The following is a 25,925-nucleotide window of genomic DNA, read 5'->3' as shown; positions in this document are numbered from 1 at the left end:
GAAATTCCAAGGCATCCAATCAAAGACAGTGCAGTCTGTTTATTGTTTTTACTATTATCTACATTATTAAGCAGGGACGCCGACAGGAATCCCAGAGCCCGGGACAGAATTTAACGTTTAGGACCCAAACTATGTACCAAAAAATAAATAAATAGTAATTATAGTAGTGTAAAAAAAAACAGGTCATCAACGTTTTATTGTTTAATGTTTTAATTCATAACTAGGCAGCATTCAAATTCCTTTGTTTTCGCCACAGGTTAATGTTGTCACATTAATTATGTCACATCTTTTCAATTCCTAAACTATGCAGTCCCAATCAGCCGTTACTTAACTGCTACATTACACATTTTGACCTTCTCTTTTAGATATGGCCTTACATATCTGTGCTCCTTGTTTTGGTTGCATGGTGGCAATGTTTTAGCCAGATAGCTACAGTACTGAAGTTAGACAATGGAGGAATTGACAATTTATCTTCCTGAACTTTGCTCCCTATGGCATACTTATATATTACTATATATGTACTACAGTAAACCCCCACCTATCCGCGGTTCCACATTCGTGAACTAAAGTATCCGCAGAAATTTTTCAAGAGGTCCGAAATTCTAAAATCACGCTAATTTCAGCCATCCAAGCGTCGATCCGGTTAATTGCATGAAGTGCAAATATATAGAAAATATAAAGTAAACTGTCCATTACATAACAATTATGCAAATAAACAGTCACGCGCACAATATTTTGTTTTCCTAGATGCGATTGTGTTGAATTAATACTTATCCATGATTTGTGTCACTTATCTGCGATTTTCCACACCCGCGAGGGTTCGCAGAACAGATCCCTCGCGGATACGGCGGATGTAATGTCAATGTTTCATCCAAGTAAAACGCGTGTTCACAAAATGAGCCAAGGAGGAAAACTCTCCTCAAGGTGATTAGCGAGAACAGAGTTGGCTGGGAAATTACTACAGCGGATTACTACAACATGATCACTTGCTTCATACCCGGTCCTGCAGCTCAGTTTTCCGATCAATTTCTATGTGCATTCGCAGAGAAAAAGAGAACAAGGCAGGAACATGAAGACATGTTTATAACGGATAATTGAATGCAGACTGTAATAATTAATATAGTTAGTTGATTATTCATCTCATAAAAAGATGAAAACAAGCACAGAGCCACTGCCTTTGCCTGAGTAAAAAGACTTGTGAACTACTGACTTGGGTCAGTTTTTACGACTGAAAAAGGTTTATGCTGTATGGAATAGATTTGAGTGAATTTCTCTAAAGTACTTCACTGACTGCAGTAAGATGTACTTACTACAACTGAGATGCATGGTTTTCTCATATATCTATCTTAAAATATATAAGTATTCAAGACTTTGGATAACTGCATGTGCTAAATAACTGAAGTAAATATGGAAATGTAAAAAAAGTATTGATGACTACATGGTAAATTCTAAGTAGTATGTAACAAAGTAGACCTACTTTATAATCACACACTGCAGATGTCTATGATGTACTGTAGAAATAATTAAACAAGGTTTATGACCCCGGAAGTGCAATCCATGGCCTTCCTCAAGAATTGTAAACTGGTTAGGATTATGGTCAATGATATGTTCTCCCAACTTTCACCTCTCAGGTGGTGCAAGATGATATCCTGCCTTCTGAGATGGTTTACACCATCAAGGAGCCACCTCTCCTCGGCCATGTGGTCATGCTGACCAACCATTCAGACAGTACGGTGGCACCCGTCCTTAACTACATCCAGTCTTTCACCCAGGAAGATGTCAACAAGGGCCGGATCCTCTACGTCTCTACCTCCATCCAGGGCAGTGATGCCTTTGTGGCCGACGTCAGCAATGGGTTTACCGCTGTGGAGAGCCTGCAGATATCCGTGGACATTGTGCCTCGCCTTATTCCCGTTCAGGCCCAGAACTTCAGTGTGAGGGAGGGTGGCGAGATGGCTCTCACCACGGAGCTCCTGAATATCTCTCACCCCTTCTACAGTTCAGCCAACGTAGACTTCATTGTGGAGGAGCAGCCACAGTACGGGAACATCCGTTATCTGGATGGGGACGACCAGGAGCTCAACATCTTCACGTGGGAGGAGGTGGGTGTTTTACTTTGGTTTCCTTTTAAAGGTGGGTGTTTTACTTTGGTTTCATTTTGGAGGTGGGTATTGGGTTGGATTTTTTGATTGAGTCATTTTAATGGTTGACAGGTTTAGGTTATTAGCTATTTTTTCTTAAAATGTTCCCCATAAAATAACCAGGGTGTAAAACACACGCAACAAAATATTAAATCATATTGCGCTACATATATCGTTTTTGACAATTTAGGCAAATGTCATGGAATTGGCTGTTTAAGGAATTTATCTGATTGTGTCATATGTCCCGTCCCGTCCCCCCACTTGAGGAGCAGTAGTACACTGTACACGTGTGCATTTTGTTAAATCAATAAGCAGTCAAACAGAGTTAGACTTGGAAACTACACTATACCTATATTACATGTGAAGACTACAACTCTGGTACACTCTGGTACAGATGTAGCCTGTTTAATTCCATAGACAACCCAAAGCCAAATAATCATTGATTAAAATCTATAACTCCAATTCATGCTGATGCCAGGAATTTAGCTACTCTGACTCTTCCCACATATGAAGTGTTATTTTGTGTTCTGAAACGGAGGAACCATTTGTTAGCTTCATTGAAAATGGAGCTTGACTAAACTGTTTTAGTTGTTTGGAGACAAACTGAGTCCCACCAGACTGCCAGCTATATCATTTATATGCACTGTAGCTTTTTCTGTCTTAATTACAAGACGCTCATAGAATAATACCCACCTTTCCTGACTTTGATCTTCCTGGTTTTTAACAAACGACAGCTAAGGCCACACAAAGTTCAAATTGATGTTGTTTGGGAACTTTTTCCAAAGGGTTTACTCTCAATTCTATGCAATACTGGCTCTATCATGAATCTATCATGAATATAACATAGAGACAGGATGTGCGTTGTCTAATCTCTAACCGTGTGGTCCTGAGGCCTAGTACTTGGAAAGAATCAAAAGAGACATTAGTGGTCACTGATGGTTCATGCATTTTGAATGTACCAAGGAGCCTAGTGGAGCTTGTTAGTCACTCCACTTATAGATTGTCTGCTACGTGTATAGCTCAGCTCTCTCCTCCTCACACACAGACACACACACACACACACTCAAAATGCTCCTCCTCCCAAAAGGGTTGTGGAAAAACTGACAGTGCCGTTCAGCAGCCCAAAGCCAAAATAAACTGGCCCTCTATATTCCTATATTAATGTGTGAGCACACAGGCCTACTGTGCTTTGCTGCAAGACACTTTGTCAAAGACCCCACTATGTATTTATACAGATTAATCTGAGATTTGATCTTTAGGGGGAGAGATGTATTTTCCTGTGGGGGAGGGGAGGGTGGAGATGACGCTGACGTAGTTGTCTGTCTGGTGGAGATCTAGAACTCACTGACACATAAAGCTATTTCTGTTTTCTAGTTTGTGCTATTTTATGTGGGTACTCCATATGTACATCTTCAGTTCATGTTTATTTCTGTTATGCAATGCTGTTCGGTTGGAAGGACAAAACAGCAATTCCCCAAATGAGAACCACATTGTAAAGTAAATCTACAGGCTGATTGGATTGAGGCAAGATTGGAAACAGGGTGTAATTGTTCATAAATGAAAGGCGGATGTGCTCCCACTCATTATCGGACATGATTTGGAATATTTTTGACTTGGCCATGTGGGACTGATGGTTCTCTCTCATGCTTGTTGCTGTCTGGGCCCAATGCTCTGCCAACCTCAAACTGGCCCAGTTGCTGCATGAAGACATATTAGTGAAACTCTTTGTCAAAAAGCAGATGTTTCGGAGGTAATGTCAGGGTACTGAGCACTACTAGGATTCAGAAATTAGCGAGGGAGTTTCGGTCCTGTAGCAGTAGTGGTTGGCACTTTTCATTGTAGACTACTAGTCACCATAAACAGGAATTCAAAAAACCCACATGATGATTGTTAACTGGATGGGTAAGATGTTCGAAAGGGCTGCTGTGTCTTGTCACCTCTAGCGACACCTTGTGGAAGGTCTGGCATCTGCAAGCTCCACTTTGGTACTTATCCAGGAAACATGTTCTCCTCCTAGTGCTGGCTAAAACCTTCTGGTTGTTTAAGCTGTGTGATAACAAGCAGAACTGCTTGGTGTGTTTTTTTATTTTGAACTCTTACAAACCCTGCTGTGTAGTTTTAGCAATGAGGCTAGGCCATAATCACAAAATACACATCAAGAAATAAAAAAATATATATAATTTTTTACCAGAGCACTGGAATATAGAAACATAATGTCATAAATTAACACGGTATGAAAACACTCAATTTAACAATTTAAACATCGTTCTTGAAACAACACTGTATTTTGACGTTGATATTTTGCAAACCGACTTGGAGGTACCTTAAATTGCCAGCTGAGTAGAGCAGAGTTTCATCAGGTGTTGCTTCTATAAAACTGTTTTGCACTGTTTGAACAACTCGTTAAAATTACATCCATACCCACTCAGAAACACACAAACACTTACATACACATACACACATTCCCAGAAAAAATCTTTGCCAACAATCTCCCAGAATCACGTGCTATTATTGAAATGCTTGAGAAAAACAGTATGCACCCAGCAGCGCCTCTTTGCCTAACAGAGTTCTGTGTGACAGGAGTGACTGGTCTGTTTGACGCCTGTGGCTCCTTTTGTCCTCTTCAGGTGAAACTTGGACACATCTACTACCTCCATGACAGCACGGAAAGCATTGAGGACAGCTTCACGCTCTCCGCCTCGGCCTATGAGATACAACGCAGGAGCCTCCCTGTCACCTTTACTGTCACTGTCTTCCCAGTCAACGACGAGCCGCCTAAACTGACACACAATACAGGACTGGAGGTATTTAAGTCGTCCCATGACAAGTTCATGTTTGATGCGATCTCTGTTTCAATGCAATGTAGCTCACCAAAACAAACAGGGACACATTTGTTTGAAACACATTTTTTGTATAAGCATAGTTTTGTTGTTTGTTCATCTTTGCTGCCAGTTTTCAATCAATAGTCGACACAGTTTGCAATATACAGATACCCAGCCTAAAGAGCAAGCACCGAAGTGTAGCAGCGAGGATAAACTCCTTGGAAAGGCAGAAACCTAGAGGAACCGGGATGACAGTCTTCCTCTGGCTGTGCCTGGTGGATATTTTAAGAGTACATGACTCAGTTATGAAGTATATATGTGTTTGTTAACATTTGTCTAATTACTGTGTTTGATAATAAATCAACAGCAACACATTAGTTTTGCATTTATTATGCCTAAGGTGTATTACCAATTTTAGTCATGGATATTGTATTGTATCATCCATTAATTCGAGAAGGTTAACGGTAAGTACTTAAGAAATTAAGAACTCAGATTAAAGAGACCAAGACGTTTGGAAATATACAATTGTCTTAAACACAACTGTAAATCAAGTGTGTCATTCCGCTTCTTTGACTCTGGCCTGTGGTTCTGCGTTTCCACGGTAACCTGTATTTTTTGAAAACCAAGATGCTGACAAGACCTCAGGCTTTTGGCATTGCTAGGGAGCCAGCCAATCACATTGTCTCTTGCCGGCCGCGAAATGAAATATAATGATATATCTCTCTATCCATATGCTGGCCTGGTGTTCATTCAGACCCGCGCCGGCTCCTCCTGTGGCTACACTAGCAATGGTTCTGATTTAGGGTAGGTAATGTGAGCACAGTGACCTACAGCAGACGAACAGACATGACGAATAGCACGGCCCATTTCTGATGCTGGGATTGCAGTAGATCCTGCCTGGCCAGGTCTCCGCCACAGCTGGCTTCTATTAAGGGAATTCTCTCTCCCGTGTATATTTAACTTTCTTTATTTCCCTCCTTCCGTTCTACTGCTCTCACTCTCATTCTCTCTGTCATTGGAATTATCAATTATATCAAGTCATGCATTAGCTTGCTTTAATATGCATATGGGGAGAAAGTACTTTCAGTCATTTCAGTACTAGTTAGCATACAGCCCCAGCCATTTTACATTCCCTTAAGTTATTGTGTTGAATTATGAAGCAGGGATATCCCTTTGAGTCATAAAATTTGAGGGAGACAATACTCTAGATACTCTAGCTACCCTATTGATGGCTTAAAACAATTCAGACATCAGTTTTGTCAGATGAAATTGAATTTGCAACTCATCTTTCTGAAGAGTAAATGCATTGATTGGAATATAAACAATCAATTTCCAGAAAAATTGAGATTTAACTTGCCCACATGACTTTCTTGTGTGACAGTGAGGTAATACTGTCATCTAGTGGAGATCTAAGGGATGGACATTATTTGATGGTGCTGAATTGTACTGCCACTAGAAAGCAATAAGAAATAATTGTTTTAGCCTGCAATTAAACATTGAATGCATACAATTGTATGTAGCCTAGATATAATTAACATTAATTTAAAGTTAGTATGCTCATGCATTTCTATAGAAATGTGCACAGTGTGTAGAATCCTGCCTCCAACCTTTATAAGCCTGACAATGACATGACACATCTGCTCCTCCCCATACAAAAAACAAGACAGGAATAGTGTTAGCGTGTTCATGTGGAAAGTTAGCAGGTTTAGGATGGGGTATGAGAAGACTAAATGTCAATGTAAACTGATAGATGGACCTGATAATAACGAAAAACTGAAAATACTCTCTATGGAATTCTGAATTGCTTGTGTTAGTGGACGAAACGTTTTGAACTAAAAATTCTTAAATATAGTGCTAAATATTATTTAAATTTGTGAATGTAAGTACATTAAAGGAATAGAATACACAAATTATTAAAGTATATCCCTACCCTGCAAAAGGAGTCTATGAAAATGATTTGAAACAATCAATGCTCTCTTTTATTGGCCAGTTTACAAATTATAGATGATTTGAACATGATGCTTGACAATTGTAAATGTTTATACGATAATGTAAAAAAGATTTGTTCCACAAATGCAAGGACATAATTGGACAAATATAAGGTTTTACACATGATAAATAAAGGAGAAATGTGTATAATCTACTCCATGTTGAAGCTATGTGAATTGTATAATAGTCTGCATTCAAACCAACCAACCAATCCTCCACTTATCACTCTGGCTAGAGTTTTACTTTTTGGCAACCAGCTTAAAAAAGCAGTAAAAACTATATTATTTTATATTTGAAAGAAAGATATCTCACAGCAATTTAGATTTGGACAGCATTGATTTCCTACACTATTCAGTGCTTGTTTTCTCACATGAACAGAAATTGAGTGAACTGTCCAGCAACCAGGAAATTACACAGGGATTTTGCTTTCCCCAGTCTGCCAATGTTCATTGATGTGCTTGAGAAGGAGATCATCACGTATCTTAGTGACACCAACAGAAGAGAGGTAGGACGTAGCCTTTCCATTTATGTTGTTTTCCAATAGGAAGTCTGCATTTTTGGATGCACTATTCTAAGCAGCGTTATCCGAGTGAACATTTATAATGAAACACAATCCACTATTGCATTGTTTACAGATATGTTATGGATGTTTTCTGATATTACAATGCCACCGAATTTGTGAAAAATGCTAACATCAGTACCCAAATATGGATAGTAGTTGTCCCACAAATGCTAAAACGCTAGCATTTGGAAATAGCGGCAGGGAAATAAAACCAAAGCTTGTTGTCATAGTACAGTATACCATCCATAGACTGCTTCCAAGACAAGCATAATTTCATTACTTTGGTGAAATATCTCTTTAAGAATAAATAATCCTGACTGTGGCCTCCTAACTACAGCCCAAGGACTCTGCAGAGCTCACACCCGAGATCCGTCAGCTAAAACCTTTGGCTCCATCCTTCATCAGCATCCCTCAGCCTCACTGGGTCTCATCTCCCCTCCTGAGCTGTCATTTCCAATCATACCTTTCCTTAAGAAAATATTCTAATCCCATTTTGTGTCTGGTCCTTGTAATATGTTTTTGTCAAAATAGGATCACCAATGTTAATGGGGATTTATCCCTTTGCTTAAGGCCAAGCTCTGTTCTTTTGGCTTCTCTCTTTTTCCTCCCACTTTCTGATTTCTTTCTTTTGTTTCCTTTACTCTGGAGATGGAAGAAGCAGAGAAAAGAACGGGGCAGAATGAATCGATATGTACTTCCCAGCCTTCTCCCTGCTGATTCTGCCTATTTAAGGCTGTCTTTCAGGAGATCTGGCCCATTTCTTTCAATTAATGTTCTTGTCAGCCAGCACCATTAGTCGTCTATTAAAACCTCAAACTCAGGGAGACTAATTCCCTCTGAGTAATTCCCAACACAACAGCCATTATACTGAAAAAGAAATAACCTTTCAATCGCTTTTTTCCTTTGGATGGGTTTTGTTCAGCTTCAGTTCTGATTATATTTAGTTTCACTTTTTGTCTCACCCCCTCCTGCTGTGTCCTTAGGTTTTAGCTGGAGAGGAATCAGACATCACCACTAACATGCTGAATACAGAAGATGCAGACACTGCTAATGAAGAGTTGGTTTATTCCATTGAGTCACCTATCAATGGCATGGTCGCTCTAAAGGTGGTTCCTGACGTAGAAATCCAGAACTTCACACAGGCACAAATTAACAACGGGGAAGTAATCTTCATCCACGAAGGTAGGGATGATTTACCTTCATCCATGTACAGCCTCAGCTGTCTCCCTGATCCAAACTGACCCACTGGCCAAGAATGCTGGATATGACTGGATTCACTCTGCAGAGGCCTGAAAAAAAAAGAGTATTAGTTGATTAGGTTTTGTAAGCCATTTTTAAATTCCAAAGATTTGGACACCGCTTTCTAAGGTTCTTGTTTGTAGAACCAAGCAGACCATCTGTGCCGCTAGCAAAGTGCCTGGGAAGCCCCGTGGGTGATGAATGTTGACCAGAGAGTGAGGAGGCGTTATCGTGCTGTAGCCACTCCCTGAGTCAGCCAGGGCATCTATAAAGCTCAGCTTACTGAGGCTGTAATGTGAGCGAGAATTCCCTCGCATATTTTGACCCACGTGACCTCACTACTGTGTTAACATGGCTGCCAGTAAATTGTTAGGTTTGTTCATCTTGCAAATGTAAAGTTATCTTTCGCTTTGATGGTCAGCCTACTGTATGTCCCCCTTTATTTTGAACTGATCAATCAGGTCTGGAATCTGGAGGCTTCAGTTTCACTGTGACAGACGGAGAGCACACGTCTCCTCTTCACCGCTTTGTCGTCACGGCCAGACAGCTCACCATCTCCATGGACGAAACCGGGGAGGAACTTATGGTCTTTCCAGGTGAGCTACCCAAGCATGCTCAGTCATGAAGTTATAGACCCAAACGGACCAGAGGTATAGGATGAAGAAAATGTCAGAGTTTTAAATGTCTTGCCATGGCTTTGTTTAAAACATGTTTATAGATACAATATGAGTTCTTAATATAGTTTAATGTGTGCAGTGGTTGCCTACAACAAATACAACCGATAATGTGTACATTTGAACTGCTGTTTGGTTTATTTTCCTCTTTACAATGACAGGGCATGAATGAACCTGTACAATTTGTACTCTTTTACAGGAACAAAACAAGCCATTACCAGTGCTATTCTTAAGGCTGTGACCAACGAGGAAGGAGATGAAATACGCTTCTCTTTAGTCAGACCTCCTCGTCTGGGGAGACTGATCTTAGCTAATGACAGGAACCAATTTGAAGAGATCACACACTTCTCTCAGTCAGAGGTAAGGCAAAGGATCTCCAGATGACTAAACATAACTAGAATGTTGTTCCCAATGTGCTCTTTTATTATATAAACATTCCAAAAGAACAAAGCACTTTCCTTGGCCTGTGTGAAAATGTTTCAGTCAGATTTCAGTTTAGGACAAGCTTGGAAATCAATACTCCACTATTGCGGTAAAAGATGAATTATTGTCACCAAGGGGCTGTTTTGTATTAAAGAGGAACAACAACAAATATCAAATATCAACTTCAATCATTTGAAGTTACTTTTGGAATGTCCCACACAGAGTGCAGCATCAAAGGCTTATATTGTTCTCCCTCCACTAAAGCGCTTGATAGAACTTTGTGAAATAACGGTTATGTACGTGGAAAACCCATGTTCCTTCACAGCGAAAACACAAAATTTGTGCTAATTAACATAAGCATTTCATTTGAAACATTCATGGGTTTTAAAGCTTACTTTGTCTGACATCTCTGCCAAAGATGAGATGCTAGCTCGTGGGTACATGTGTGCAGTAGTCTCGTGTGTGACAGATCTACTGGAGGAACCCCTCATACCTCATTCAAGTCAGATATAATTAGCATAGTGTGACCACTCTGTGTTGTGCATTCAGTTCCCCCCAGACAGTGCGGTTAGATGTCGTTAAGCTCACGTTTATCTCTCATCTTGCCTACTCTAGTGTGTAACAAGAGTTTGACTATTGCAGGACTAAGTACAAAGCTGTTAAGAACTTCCCCTCTGAATCCTGTGAAGGTATCCCAACATATAAAACAAAAAGACCCTAATAAACGTGGAGTGGGAGTTTCGACTACACAAAAAAGGAAGGGATAAGCTATAAACGTGTGTCAAGAGTGACCCTCTCCCCTCCCTGTTTGGGCTTCTCACTTGATTAAGTCTCCTATCCTCCAAATGCTTATCTGTAGATGCCATAACATTCTATACTATAATACAGTATTCATAGTTTATACTATAACACAGTAATATTACCCTGCTGGCCAGTCACACTCACAGCTCACTCTACACAGCTCACTCTACACCTCATCTCCTGCAGGTAGTGTTTGAGACAGGGGATGATGCTGGGTCCATTGCTTTCTGTACAGTATTCTATACTTTTACACAGCATCAAGCAGTGAATATATAGAGAGTACTATCAAGCTACCCTCCTGTTTGCCACAGTGAGGACTTTGACAATGGTGTTACATTGTGAGAAATGTTGGCTCCCCCAGTAATGGATGACATGGTGGCTGCAGTGATTATCCCTAACAGGGAGATTGTTGTTGGCAAAGTGCCTCGCCTTAAGTCATGACCCAGAAGAGTCAGCGATCAGTGGCTGCAAAGCATTTTCTGGACCCTCACCATCACGGCACACCTCATTAACGCGGATACGATGCTGGATTCAGACCTGGCCCTGTCAATGTCTCGTACTCTACATGGGTGCTTTGCACAGCCCTGGGGGTGACTGCCTTCCGCTGTGCTACAGTGCAACCAAACAGTATGAGGAAGGAAGCGCTCTGGCGAAAGAACCTTTACTTCTGAGCGAGGATGCAATAATCAATCTAAAGCCGCAGGAAGATCTACATGGGTTTTACTCCACATATTTCATTGTCCGAAAAAAGGAAAGCAGTTTCCGGCCAGTTTTAAACCTACTTGGCCTAAACAGGTGTTTGAAGAGAGTATAGTTCAAGATGCTCTCGCCAGTGTGGATATTACAGGCCATCTCATGTGGTCTGCATGTGATGGTCTACGTCTCGTATACATCCACATTCCTGTTCATCAGGATCACTGGTAGTACCGTTGGTTTGCTTTCCAAAGATTGGCTTACTCTTTGAAGTCCCCCGTTATGGCCTCTCACTAGCTCAGCGTACATTCACAAAGTGCATGGACATAGTTCCTCTCACATCGCAGGAATTCTACTGTTAAACTACCTGGACGATTGGCAGGTGTGTGCTAAAACAAGAGAGCAAGCCACAACAGTCAGCGGGCTGTGTTCAGGGGCATGGCTTCCAAGTTAGCGGGCTGTATTCAGGGGCATGGCGTCTAAGTCAGCAGGCTGTGTTCAGGGGCATGGTGTCCAGGTCAGCGGGTTGTGTTCAGGGGCATGGTGCCCAGGTTAGCGGGCTGTGTTCAGGGGCATGGTGTTCAGGTTAGCGGGCTGTGTTCAGGGGCATGGGGGCCAGGTTAGCGTGCAGTGTTAAGGGCATGGCGTCCAGGTTAGCGGGCTGTGTTCAGGGGCATGGGGGCCAGGTTAGCGTGCTGTGTTCAGGGGCATGGGGGCCAGGTTAGCGGGCTGTGTTCAGGGGCATGGTGTCCTGGTTAGTGGGCTGTGTTCAGGGGCATGGTGTCCACGTTAGCGGGCTGTGTTCAGGGGCATGGTGTCCAGGTTAGCGGGCTGTGTTCAGGGGCATGGTGTCCACGTTAGCGGGCTGTGTTCAGGGGCATGGTGTCCAGGTTAGCGGGCTGTGTTCAGGGGCATGGTGTCCACGTTAGCGGGCTGTGTTCAGGGGCATGGGGGCCAGGTTAGCGTGCAGTGTACCAGGGCATGGCGTCCAGTGCCCGCTGGAGCACCACCTGAAGTTGGCTGCACATCAGTGTGCTAGAGCTCAGAGCGTTCTGCCTAGCCCTCCGATAGTTCCTGCCTTACTTGGACGGGAGGCACGTTTGAGTCAGATCAGACTACACCATAGAAGTGCAGTATATCAATCACTAAGGGTTGATACTTCAGACTTTCCCACCTTTCCGTCTGATCACATCTTGATTTGTCACCAGATTCTGTTGATGTACAGCACAGGTGTCAAACCGGTTCCACGGAGGGCCGAGTGTCTGCAGGTTTTCGCTCTCACCTTGTACCTGATTGATTAATTAGTTCACTAATTGGTTAGTTTCTACCCCCACCTGGTTGTTCAGGTCTGACCTGGGAACCAATTTAAAGGAAAACCCAAAGACCTGCAGACACTCGGCCCTCCGTGGAACCGGTTTGACACCCCTGATGTACAGGAAAAGACGACTGAGGTGTAGCCTCTTATTGTCCCATCTCTTCCTTGGCAGCTGCCACTGAGGCCCTGCCTTCACATTCTTAGCTTTTGAGAGGCATAATTGGACCAGTCTCTGCATTCGGGGAAATGTGATGAACACATGGCAGTGTGCCAGGGCTTCCTCCACCAATGCATGTTATCAAATGCGGTGGGACATTTCCTGTTAATGTTGTGATTGCCATAATGTCACTGCCGAGTCCTGGGATGTGATTATGGTTTGCAGTTTTTGCAGTCACTGCTTCATAGTTTGACCATACGTAAAATTGCATGTTATGATGCTGCCTCATCTAGCAGGAAGGAACCATTCTTAGCTTCTGTGCAACCATATTTTTTGGAACCCGAAACAAAAGAAATTCCTCATGACTTGGCAGTTGTTAGAAGAAACTTTCTGACCAATCCATGGAAGAGGGAATAAAATATGACAGAACTAAATGTTCAAATGAGAAGGACAGGCTAAAGCACCAAACAGGTAGGCTTGTTATTTAGGTATTAATGAGTTGCTAACACAATGTCAACATTAGCTAGCTATATTATAATGTCTCTCACTATGACGTAGTGACAAATGTTATGTAATCAGACCACAAGAAATAAGTTCACATTGGCATGCTGTCTTCCTGGTTTCCAGGCTTGTCTCGCGCACATACCCTACGCACACCTCACTTCTGCTCCTGTCTGTATGCATCGTTGTTGCAATAAAAACAGTTACTAAAACAGTTTTTTTTTCAGGTTCCAATAATATTACAGCACTGTTCCTTTAGATACTTCTTTTTATGTTCCTTGGGACATATTAGGTGGTGGTAACTGTCCTATTATTGCATTTTGTGATCTTTCTATTCGCTGCATCTCAGCACAGCACACCTATCCTTGACTATGAGCAAAAACAACTAACAGCACAACCAAAAATATGTATTGCTGTTTGACAAAGTATTGTCTGTCATAGAAGGAGAATTGACATAGATGTTCTCCCAGTAGTTCTATGACCGCATGCATGCGCAGTAAACGCACATACTAGCATTTCTTTGTGTTTGGCAGAGATGTCAGAAGCTTGAAAACCCATTGACTGACATTTATCACATAAAATGTTTATGTTATGTACAACTATCTCGACCCTGCTCTCCCTGAGTGAGAGACGTGTGCTTAAAAAGAGCACAACAATTATTTCAAGGAATTTATTAAATAAGGCATTTTTGATTTGTCATTGTTCCCCTTAATTTGATAAGTGTACACATGGGGATACAATTGGAATACTAAGGAAAATATTCTGTACAAACCACTGAATGTAAAAACCCACAAATAATATGAAAGATACTCAGCACACTGCAATCTATTTTTCCATGTGTGGTTTATTGCCCTTGGTGAGGATATGTTTTTGTGCTCTTCAAAAGTTCAGCTCAGGACAGAGTGACCTCACAGGAGCACTCCACCTTCCATCCCAGACTTGGACCAGCTATCCCTCAGCAGTGATCTAATAATTTAGTCAAACAGGCTGAACGTAGACGGCATCTCAAAGATGCAAATAATCCAAAGCAAAACACTTCCCCACAAATACAATTCAAAGCTATGACACAATTGAATGAAACAGATGAATTTGAATGTTTTTGTTCTCAGGGAACTGTTCATTATCATCCTTATTTCTCCTACGAAAACCACAATCGTATAAAAGCAAAGACTAAGTGCTTCTGGATCATAATTTATTGTGACATCCAAAATAATGTAGCCTTTTTTCCCTTTGTATTCCAGTACTTTGGTTTTAAAATCTGATAAAAACTTTAGAAATTAAAGAATTTTCTTTACTTAGCTCCCCATTTTAGTGTACCAATATTTTTTGGACATTTGTTGGTGTATGACAACATTAGGGCCAAAGAAGTGTCAACGCAAGTCAAGCTGGCTATTACAAGAATAAAAATGAATACAAATGAAAATTATGCAATATGGTATACAGGGTAAAAGACAAACTGTATACATGTGTACAAACATTAACCCGATGTTGGAAGGATGTTTTTTCCTGTCCAATGATGACCCCATGTCGTTTTTTACATACTGGTCTGGTTTATACAACCCTTGAGGATCTTCATATATAGATACCAAATGTCAAACTACATCAAGATTGGTCATTTGCTGCCATATGAGTAGTGCTTTAAGTGTTTTTTATTTCAATTGCCATCATGAAAATCCATGATGGCAATTGTTTGGGTCTCAGTGGCAAAAAAATTCTTAGTGAAGAGATACATCTACTGACTGATTTCCAAGACTAAGTCAAAAGGGATGGGTGTGGTGAACTTTCAAAAAGTCCAACTTCACAGGCTTGTGCCAACATGAGGCTGATTTGCATATCCACTGCACCAGAATTTGTGTTTCTTGACGCTTTACTATATTCATTTGGGTTCCTTTACACCATTTTAACTCACAGGAATTTACAAAAAGTACAGTTTTTTTCCAGAAGAATAATATTAGTGAACTGGAACAAACAATAGGATTTTGGCATACTGTTGAAACCCTAATGACAAATTGTCAATTGACTTTGGTTGTGGAATAGCTTAGATTGTTAAAACAAAAAAAACTAACATCTTGTATTGTGAAAAACTAAATTTTTCTAAGCTACACATTGAAAATGGAAATTACTATTTGAAATGTTAATTAAAAATATAAAAAATAAACTAGCCGAGCTAGATAATGTAGGTAATAAATTAAAGAAGTTACTTCTGTACATTAATAACAACCACACCATTACCAGAATTGAGTAATTATGTCAAATCATTTTTATTGCTAAGTTCGCAAGTTTCTAAGAAAGGAATCAATTTCCATTTTTCTTTTTCTCCACTTTGAAGATTGTAAATAGTGTTTACACACAAATCAAATGCGTTAATATAAAAAATATGTACAGTGTACATTTTAGTCATTTAGCAGATGCTCTTATCCAGAGCGACTTACAATAAGTACAGGTACATTTTCCTGGAGTTAATTAGGGTGGAGTACCTTGCCCTAGGACAACAACATTTGGCTCAATTGGGAATCAAACAGAACTTCACAATTACAAATTTGACTCTAACTATAGGGCCACTTCAACACTCCCACACCCAAAGACATGCAGCATAAATCCAGGTTTGCGTGGCATCTATAAAACAAATAGTTAGTAAATTTGAAATACATTTTATGGAAACCTTTATTTTAGCATATATAATGAATCAAAACGTTTTCAGCCGGGTTTAATATAATGGGGAAATTATTTAAGGATGAGGTGTTTTTCAAAATTTTGTTTTAAAAATTGTCTTTTAGAATTCACCTAGCAAATGTACACACTGAAAATGGAAAACATTATTGCAAAGATAGTTTATTTATTATTTTAAAACTAGCCAAGCAACTTTGACATTTAAGTTAGTACAATTGGAACTTTTAAGTAAGGGTGAACATTTTTTGTAAAGCTCCTGAATTATAAAATTGTACACAATTGAATATTGTGAATACTGCTAAGACATGGTGCACCAAGTCATGTAGGTTGAATTAACATGACAGTAAAACATGTAGAACGTCATTACAGCGCGACAAAATGTTTTAATATTAAAGAATTTGGTAGATAACTGATAGACCCTCTGATAACTAATATCGGTCGTCAATCTCTTAGATGATTTCATCTTGACTGATGCTAGAAGAGTGATCAATAGCCTGTCTTAAAACAGCTTTGTTAGCTGTCTATAGTGTAGCTCTCCAGCACAGCACTAATCAACTAGCTAGCGAACTTCATGTAGCTCAATTAGTAAATTAGCTAGCAACAATACTGAATACAAAACAGTTGGAAGATGTTTGGTCGTTATCCGTGAATATGAGAGGAGAGATGGAAAACGAGGGAACAGGGGATATATAGCCTGACAAAGTGCCACACCCATGTAAAAGTAATTAGCCTATTACGCGTGCATTGTTTGAGATATCAAAATTCCAAAAAATGTAATTGAAGATACTGGTCCCAGGGTCCATCTCAGTGAACGGTGTGCAAATCCGGGTTTCGGAGGAGATATCGTTAACGAGTTTTTCACAAAAGTTAAAATGGAGGCCATATTGTTTGAGATATCAACTTTTCTTATGTAACTTTTAAAGACAAGGGTCCAGTGGTCCTTTACACTGATTGTCAACCAACTCTGTTCAGCGGTTTCGGAGGAGATGTCATTTAAGTGTGTTTTTATTAACGGCAAAATCGTGAGAAACATCGGTGATGGTTATAGCGCCCCCAAGAGGTATTTCTGTATGGGACTTTTTCTGTCCATTCCTGACAGACACATTTATGAGTATGTTTTGTTTCGTAGCTGTTTGATGTTCCATTTGTGATTAATGTATTTCTAAATTCATAGACCCACCCAGCTCAATTTAATTCGCTGATTTCGGCCATACTATTTGAAGTATCAACTTTCCTTATAGTACTTAATAAGATAATGGTTCAAAGGTCCTTCACACCAAACGGCATGCAAATCCGTTCAGCAGTTTCCGAGGAGATGCCGTTAACAAGTTTTTCACCAAATTCTAAATGGAGGAAAATCCAAGGGGCGAATTTGAAAGACCCCAGAGATTTATTTGGTCAACATGAGAAGGGGCATGTATTGAACTTGGCTGCATCACTCTACGACATACAGGTCATGAGATATGCATGCTCAAACCTTCAACATTTGACAAAGTGCTACAGCGCCACCATGGGGTGTATAGGTATAGTAATGGCCGAGGCCCTTCTGACCTCTCATGGCAACAAGTATGCAAAGTTTCATGCAAATTGAGCCGCTGAGTTACAGGCTTCTGAAAATGAACAATAATCATAATAAAACCAAAAACAACAATAGGGTACCTGTACCTACGGGGGTATTGTGAAGAGGAAGATGTGATACGCCAGACCCAACAATGCAGAAGAGCTGAAGGCCACTATCAGAGCAACCTGGGTTCTCATAACACCTGAGCAGTGCCACAGACTGATCGACTCCGTGCCACCCCGCATTGCTGCAGTAATTCAGGCAAAAGGAGCCCCAACTAAGTATTGAGTGCTGTACATGCTGTTCATACTTTTCAGTTGGCCAACATTTCTAATTTTCTGAGATACTGAATATGGGGTTTTCATTAGTTGTCAGTTATAATCATCAAAATTAAAAGAAATAAACACTTGAAATATATCAGTCTGTGTGGAATGAATGTATACATTATACAAGTTTCCCTTTTTGAATGGAATTACTGAAATAAATCAACTTTTTGATGATATTCTAATTTTATGACCAGCACCTGTATGTGTTAAAGACCCAAACGCAGAACAGTACACAGCAGAACACCCGAGGGAACACAGTGGTCAGGTCAGTTTTATCCCTAAAGCTACCCGACCATTAACCTTACACATTTCTCTCGCACTAACAACTGCCCAGTCGGTTAGCAGCCTACTACCTGTAAATTGATAGAGAACAGTGTTGACTGACGGCATTCATATAGAGATGGGTTCTCAAGTCCTTGGTCTTGTCCAACCTTGACTACCGTCAGGCATAATGGTCCAGTGAGTCAAAGAAGGAAATAGCAAAGCTACAGCTGGCTCAAAACAAAGCAGCACACATTGCCCCTGACTGCCCACGCAGAGCTAGCAATAACAAAATGCATACTGCCTTTTCTTGGTTTAGGTTTGATCAGCAGCCTCTCTTCTAGGTTTTATGACAAATATCACTAATAGAAAGTCCAAATTGTCTGCATAACTAAATGACATACAGCTTGGATAACCCTACATACCCCATAAGACATGCCACTGAGTGTCCCTTCACAGACCCAAGGTCTAAAACAAACTTACGGCAACGTAGAATATCATAGTGAGCTATGATTTTTTATAATATATAGTAACTAGGCAGAGCAAGGACACAGTGACAAATGAATGGTGCAAGGCTCAAGGGTGTTTTATTAACGTAAATGAGCAGCATACTGAGAAACTAAAGGAGCCATCAAAACGGTGCTCAAAACCATGGAGGAAATTACTGAGTGGTTCCGACGACTTCTCTGGCTCACGGGGGACTTGATCGGGCACATAGAGCAATTCTTTTCATTCATAGTCTGCAGTGGAAAACCCACAAGACAGGCTGTTAGTCATTTATTCTTCCTCCTTACCCGAGGGCAGCTTTGGCCTTCTCCTTTATAGCCACCCTGATGGTGCGGAACAAGAGGCAGGTGTGGAGGGGTAAGGCAAGCTCCCCCAAATGCCCCTTGAATGTTTCACACCCCCTCCGAATCCCCCTGGTGTGCGTACCTCTTCATCCGGAACCTTACCGCTCTCCACCAGTGCTCGCTCTCCATGGTCCTGAATCTAAGCATCCGGCTTGCCCTCACTCTACAATATATAGATTTTTTTTTTTTTATGAAATTGAATTGAAACATTTTGCTTTATTGGAAAGGTAATTCAAAGAAGATGGACAATAAAATGTATTGCTGAAAGAGTGGGTCATCTCCATGCTGCAGCAGTACAGCTGCACCACAGGGTGCAGATCAGATCACCGGACCACTCTAGATCACATTCAGAGCCATGATCTCATGGAACTCCAATCCGTCCTCAATGACTAAAGAAGCAGCTAAATTACAATTCAAAGCCTGATGAAACAACATATCATGGTCCAATAAGACTGTGAAAGGCTAAGCACACATATCTAAATCACACTTGTGTACTAACACACACAGACACAATCTAGACTAAATATTTAAGTTGTATTTTTGTGTTATGTTTTTTAGATGTGTCTATCATTGTACCAGAGTCTAGTTATTTCTGTGTTTTGTAGACCCTGGGATGCGTTACTGCATTTTCTGAAGGAGCTAATGGGAATCCAAATAAACAGTATAAGTCCAAAATAGCCTTTTCTTTGTGAAGACCAGCAAAATGTCCTCAGTGCCCTAGATCCTCTGTGGCTTATCATACTTGAATTGGACTTTTGATGCAGTAAAACTGATACACACACCAAACATGTTTCTTGAAAACATATTTTTAACTTTTATAGTTATGAGTCAGAATAATTATTGCAGTTAAATCTGTCTCTTGTGGTGGCATTGCGATTTCTACTCTTGGAAAGTATCAAACTGAAGACTACAAACTTTTGTTATTCAATAAGAAAGCCCTTTTTCCTTTTTGGTTGGTATGAGTCTCAAACATTTCTTTGATAGGCAATACCCATCATGTCTTCCATTCTGCCTTACAGCTGGAGTCTGGGGCCGTCTTCTACGAGCATCAGATGCCTGAGGAGCCCTTCTGGGTGGTGCGGGACTCAGTGAAGCTCCTGCTCTCCTCTCCTCCAGCCCCTGCCATACATCACATCCTCCCCATCACTGTGTCCTACGACGCAGCCAACCACAACGTCTCCTCACAGCTTTGGAAGAACAAAGGTAGTCTCCAAAGAGTCTAGTATTTCTCTTAAACTACATTAACTTACTGTAAAGCAAAAGTGGAAGACAGGAAATCTAGGCTTAAAAAGAGATAGATTCGGCTGTGTGTTGTTTTAGTCACTCCAGGCAGTTTGTCAAATCAAAAGTGGTTGATGACAAAGAATTCTGGGTCTGGGTTGGTCATTTTCAACAGTTTCAAAACCTCTGAAGCTGCATAAAACTGCATACTGGCTAAGAGCTGATTTTACATTATGTAGCAGAGACTGTTATCCAGAACAACTTAGTGCATCCTTTTTTTGTACTAGTCCGCTTGTAGAATTAAAACTCACAACCCTGGCTTTGTAAGCAAGCTACACAGAAGTATTGATCTAATGACGATGGATCTGTGTTTTTGTTGTTTTCTTCTTGTTTTTTAGGTCTGAACATCATCCAAGGTCAGAGGAAGGTCATTGATAGTTCCATTCTGGATGCATCCAATCTGCTATTCAGTCTGCCTGAGTCGGAGCGAGGCAAACTGGACGTGATCTTCGAGCTGGGCCACTTCCCAGCCCATGGGCAGGTCACCCTAGGAGGCCAGGACTTGCCGCGGGAAGCCCCCTACTTCACACAGGAGAACATAACCCAGGGTGAATTAGAGTACCTCCATGATGACTCTGGAGACTCTATGGACAGTTTTTCCTTCCGGGCCCGGGTCAACTATCCGGGCAGCAGCACCCCTTCCCAATCCCATACGCAGGCCGTGGTCCTGGAGGAGGTCTTCAACATCTCCATCCGAAGAAGGGACTCTAGTCCACCAGAGCTGGTGAGTCTGGATGTTCTTCTAGAAGTTCTCCAGGGCTCCATGACAGTGATCACTCAGAAATTCTTGAACACCCACGACGAGGACAGCACCCCCGACGAAGTGCACTTCACCGTCTCCAAAGCACCTGCCAACGGGCGGCTGGTGGATGCTACCACCGGTGCTCACATCTCCACATTCAGCCAGGAGGCAGTCAACCAGCACCAGGTGGGCTTCATTAGTGATGGGAGCCTGTCAGAAGGCTTCTTGGAGTTCACTGTTTCGGACGGCAAGCACCGCACTAAGCCTCACACACTCCATATAGGAGTTCTGGCCCGGGTACTGGTGCTGGCCAAAGCCCCAGAGATCCAGGTGCTGCAGGGGGATGACGAGACCCTGGTGACGGAGGAGATGTTGAGGGTCACGACAGGCGGACCCAACAAGGAGGAAATTCTCTACAAGATCACCAGTGTGCCCAAGTACGCCGCCATCATGGTGGACCGGCAGCCCACCTCAGCCTTTACTCAGACCCAAATCAGAGAGGGCCGGGTGAGTGTCCGCTTCATCAAGTCCACCTCCCCTAGGGATAGTGTGGCCTTTGTGGCCCGGAGCCGGGCAGCCAATGTCTCCTCAGTTCTGAACATCACAGTAAAGCCTCTAGTAAAAATCCCCCAGGATCCCCTGCTGCCACGCGGTGCCATCGTACTACTGGACAAGAAAGTTCTCGACGCGACGCCACTGGCCAACAAGACACGGACCTCACCCTCCTTCAGTGTTATTCAGCAACCACGTGGAGCCCGCTTCATCCGGACCGGAGGGCGAGGGCCAGGAGCGGACGGCAGTCCTGTGGACACATTCACTCAGAAAGAACTGGATGAGGGCCGCGTGGCCATGGAGATCTTTAATGGGACTGGGGGCAGCCAAGCCCTAGATGAGGCTCGCTTCCTTCTCAAGGCCCACGGGGTCCCTCCCGCTGAATGTGTTCTGCCTTTCAAAACAGCCCCGTACAACGCCTCATGGGTCTACCCAGCCACCATTCTCAAGGTCCCAGCCGAGGCTGAAAGGTCTGACCGCAATGACCTCCCAGGAGGGGCAAGACGTCCATATTCAGAGAACAACATAGATTGGCCTCACGTAGGAGTTGACCCCACCACCTCCTCTGCCAACAAAAACTCGGATAGGAAATCAATGGTTTCCAGGAGAAACAGTCTGTGGTCTATTCTAATCCCCATCCTGGTTATCCTGCTGCTTCTCCTGTTGGCATCCATCTTGGCTTTCTATCTGGTGCGGCGTAACAAGACAGGCAAGCATGACGTGCAGACCGTGGCAAGCACAAAGCCCAAAAATGGAGAGGTCAGCCAGGAGACTTTCCGGAAAACCGACCCAGCGAGTAACATCCCCATGTCCCAAATGGACTCCAAAGATGCTGACCCGGAGTTGCTGCAGCATTGTCGGACAACGAACCCGCCGTTAAAAAAGAACCAATACTGGGTATAATAACTGACAGAAGGATTACACAAAGAAAATAGAGAGAGGTAGATCCTTGACCATTCTGAACACTGCCCTCTTCTTTAATTATTCCTTTTCAGTGTTAAGGACATCTTTTTGACAATAGTATTAAGCAATTTGTATGTTTTGATAGAATTGGAAAATTCACTATCTTAAATGTTGTGCCAATCCTCAAGTCAAGAAACACTGAATACTTTCATTGACAAAAGAGTAACCATTAAACTAAAGAGGGTTTTGCCTATCCTGTATATTTATTTTTAGGAAATCTGCTGGATGTCTATGATTTTCGTTTTTCACAGGGCACAATGAGGACATGAACACATTCTGTTTGCAAAGTTTTTTGGTGTGTTCTTACAAATATATTCACCATGGTATGGCCAATATTATTCATTTCAGTATATAAGCAGATTGAGTTAAAGTTTTATTGTTGCTGTAGTTAATTGTAGATTTGCTGAAACAGGAAAGGTGGACAGCTGTGTGTACATAACTGAACTCGTCAAGATCTATGCTGTATGAAGGAAAGACTGCCTTGAGTAGTTTTGTTTTATTTTTTTTATAAATGATAAATCATGTCATTTTTTGTTTGCTTTGTTGTTAGGGCTGAATTCAATCGAATTTGCATAGCATTTTTTAAACAGTCACATATAATATTTTTTATGTTTTAGAACCAAATCCAAATGTATTTGAGCATAGCATTCTATTTGGACATGATACACAGTCAGGTGTTATTGGCACCCTTAATATTGATGAGCAGAAAGACAGTACAAAATGAATAATACAAATAGTGAGATATTCATGCACTCCTATTTGTTATACTTGAGCACCCTTTGCTTGTGAGAATAAAAACACTGAGCATTTCTTTTTAAATTAAGAGATCTTTAACCATTCCTCCCTATAGAACCTTTCCAGATCCTTCTTATTCTTTCTATTCTTATTCTTTCTTATCTGTAATTTATGTTTTACCTTTTTAATTAAAATAATTAATTTAGGGTTCAAGTCTGGAGACTAAAAATGGTGATTTGTGCTTTGGGGTTTTTTTGACAGCAGGAAGACCCTCAGGGCCATTCAGGGGCATCTGATCCAAACATATCATTTATTTTTGTTTGTTTTGGGCTTTGCTTAGGATCCCCCAGAGACTAGAGGTGGTATTAGGCCTATTTTCTGCATATGTTTCAGTTTTTCAATGTCAAACCGACAGCTGGTTTTGTGGCCAAAGAGCTCTATTTTAAAATTATTTGACCACACTGGATTTTGCAGCATAAATATATCCTACAAGCACATATCAAAATCCAAGACATTCCAATACATCCTATTACACTATGCCCCAAACCGGGTGCCAATAGTTGTGGGCATGAGGGTATATAGCTATCTTACTATACAGGATACTGCTTTGGCTTTCTGTATGGTTCAAGTAACAGACAGTCACAGGTTAATAACCCTTGATGTGGGCAGTTTTGATTGAATTTGGCCCTAAATCTTCAGCCAGCATTTAATCATATCATATATCCTTTAGCCTTTCTAAATGATCAGTTTTGCTCAAAACTGAACCGCTTGCTTGGATTCACTGGACTGACTTATGGCACTGAAGACAAAAAAGCAAAGAATACCATTTCAAGACCACAGACAGGACATGACTCACGAGTGCCTGTCTCAAAATAATCTTTATTGGCTGACAGGCGGCGTTGAGGTCATTTTAAATCTGCCAGAGTGCTATTATCCAGTTCCACAAAAAAAGGTTTAATCAAGGCTCCGATTTCTGTTGGTGGACTTTAAAGAATTAGTGTTATATCTAAGCTCCTCTAGTTGGATCATGGAGAATGACAGATTCTGAAGGGTATTCTGCAGCTTGACCAGAAATCTATTTGTGTTGTCTTTCCAACTGCCATGGTTGTATTGACTTACGGATTTCTCAAGGCTACAAAACAAATCTTGGGCAAGGCTAGCTAATTGATGCTGCAAGGTATGCTTACTTTTGAGACTTTATGTCACACATATATAGCAGTATATGTACATTCCATAATAAGTTGAGCAGATGAACAGTATCAGAATTTCAACAGTATCAGAATTTCAAGAAATGCCAAAGGTACTATGGTTGAAATTGGCATCAAGTCCTGGTAGTGTTGACATTTTTATCTATAGACTTAAAACAAATAAAAATAGTAATAAAGTATATCCTGTGGAAAAGCCTGTCAAAATAAAATAAAAAATGAAGATGGATATTGATGGAAAATATACAGTAGTTTTAGGAAACCCCATCCAAATAAGTTTACAGCATTTTTTATGGTCTGAACTGCAGGGTGTTTTAATTTTGTTTTGATATAGTTATCAGATGGACATTACATTAAATAAATTCCTACTGATAAATTATATTAACCTAATTTCCTCTGTAATTTCGATTAATACTGTTACCATGCTTAAAAATGTGTTGCTTTTAAGTTGAATACGTTATTGACTGTTATGATGTTAATTGAAGAATGAATTAGTTAGACAATATTAGTTAGGAAAAGACAGTATAAAGGAAATATAAAAGAAATAATAGAAATAATAGAAATATATATTCTCTTATTGCCAATATATTGCAGTATTGTTTGGGAGGAAGGGTAGTAACGTTTCAATACAGGTCTAACATGATAACACATTTGGGTAACAGTTGTACATTTCTTTACCTTTCAAATTACTATGTGCGTAATAGTATTATATATTTTACATTTTTCTTTGTTGAAACTTTAAGCTATTGCAACTTGCAACAATTTCCTTTTCATATAATTTCTCTCTGCAGAGCATTATATAACCATATGATAATGATATCAGATACACCATTCAGGAGATAGCTCAGGAAATGTCTGGATTGTGTTACTTTTTACAGTATTACTCCTGTTGTTTTCTTTCAGTATATTAATTGATTATGTCTGTGCCTCAATGGCTATTTTGTAAATGTTGTCTTTTAAATACCTTTGCTTGTGCATTCCTTGTTGAAACATTTTAGACTTGTTTTCTAAATGTGTAATACTGTCATGTTTTCTATGAGCACTTTTATGCAGTTCTCTCTTTCTCTGTAGAGTGTTGTTTTTGTGTATGACCCCCAAAATGTTTGTGCTTTTATTTATTTATTTTTGATCACTTCTGCCTACAGTTCTCAGACTTGGTGATTTGGTTTGTCCAAGATTTATGTAGTAAATGTAACAAACACACGTGCCTTAAATTGTCACAAAAGTCCAATCCCTAGACCAATAAAGAGAGATATGTCCATAAAATGTCTTTATGGTTATTTTATTTTTAGAAATGCTTAATTTTGTGTGCACCCGGCTCTATTATAGCCCAGCCATTGCTATATGGCGAGTTCTTTCATCTTTCGTATAAATATTCTCTGGTTGAGTAATATTTCAAACTGAGAATTCTGAAGACATTAGAATGATACCTCAGCGTCCTCTCAACACAAGTCTGATTTG

General features: G+C 40.8%; 1 protein-coding gene across 1 annotated transcript in view; it reads left to right on the top strand.

Moving 5' to 3' along the window:
• cspg4 (chondroitin sulfate proteoglycan 4) overlaps positions 1–25,719 on the top strand; it is a 69,990-nt gene extending 44,271 nt beyond the window's left edge. The window contains exons 4-10 of the mRNA XM_013132881.3: positions 1,632–2,102; positions 4,769–4,945; positions 8,498–8,696; positions 9,215–9,349; positions 9,627–9,787; positions 20,006–20,189; positions 20,606–25,719. Coding sequence (XP_012988335.3) covers positions 1,632–2,102; positions 4,769–4,945; positions 8,498–8,696; positions 9,215–9,349; positions 9,627–9,787; positions 20,006–20,189; positions 20,606–22,464 — 3,186 coding nt within the window. The 3' untranslated portion in view covers positions 22,465–25,719. The remainder of the gene's footprint in view (positions 1–1,631; positions 2,103–4,768; positions 4,946–8,497; positions 8,697–9,214; positions 9,350–9,626; positions 9,788–20,005; positions 20,190–20,605) is intronic.
• The last annotated feature ends 206 nt before the right edge of the window (positions 25,720–25,925 follow it).

Source organism: Esox lucius, chromosome 19 (genome assembly GCF_011004845.1).
Source record: "Esox lucius isolate fEsoLuc1 chromosome 19, fEsoLuc1.pri, whole genome shotgun sequence".
NCBI classification, from domain to species: Eukaryota; Metazoa; Chordata; class Actinopteri; order Esociformes; family Esocidae; genus Esox; species Esox lucius.
This window is presented reverse-complemented; position numbering and strand designations above follow the sequence as displayed.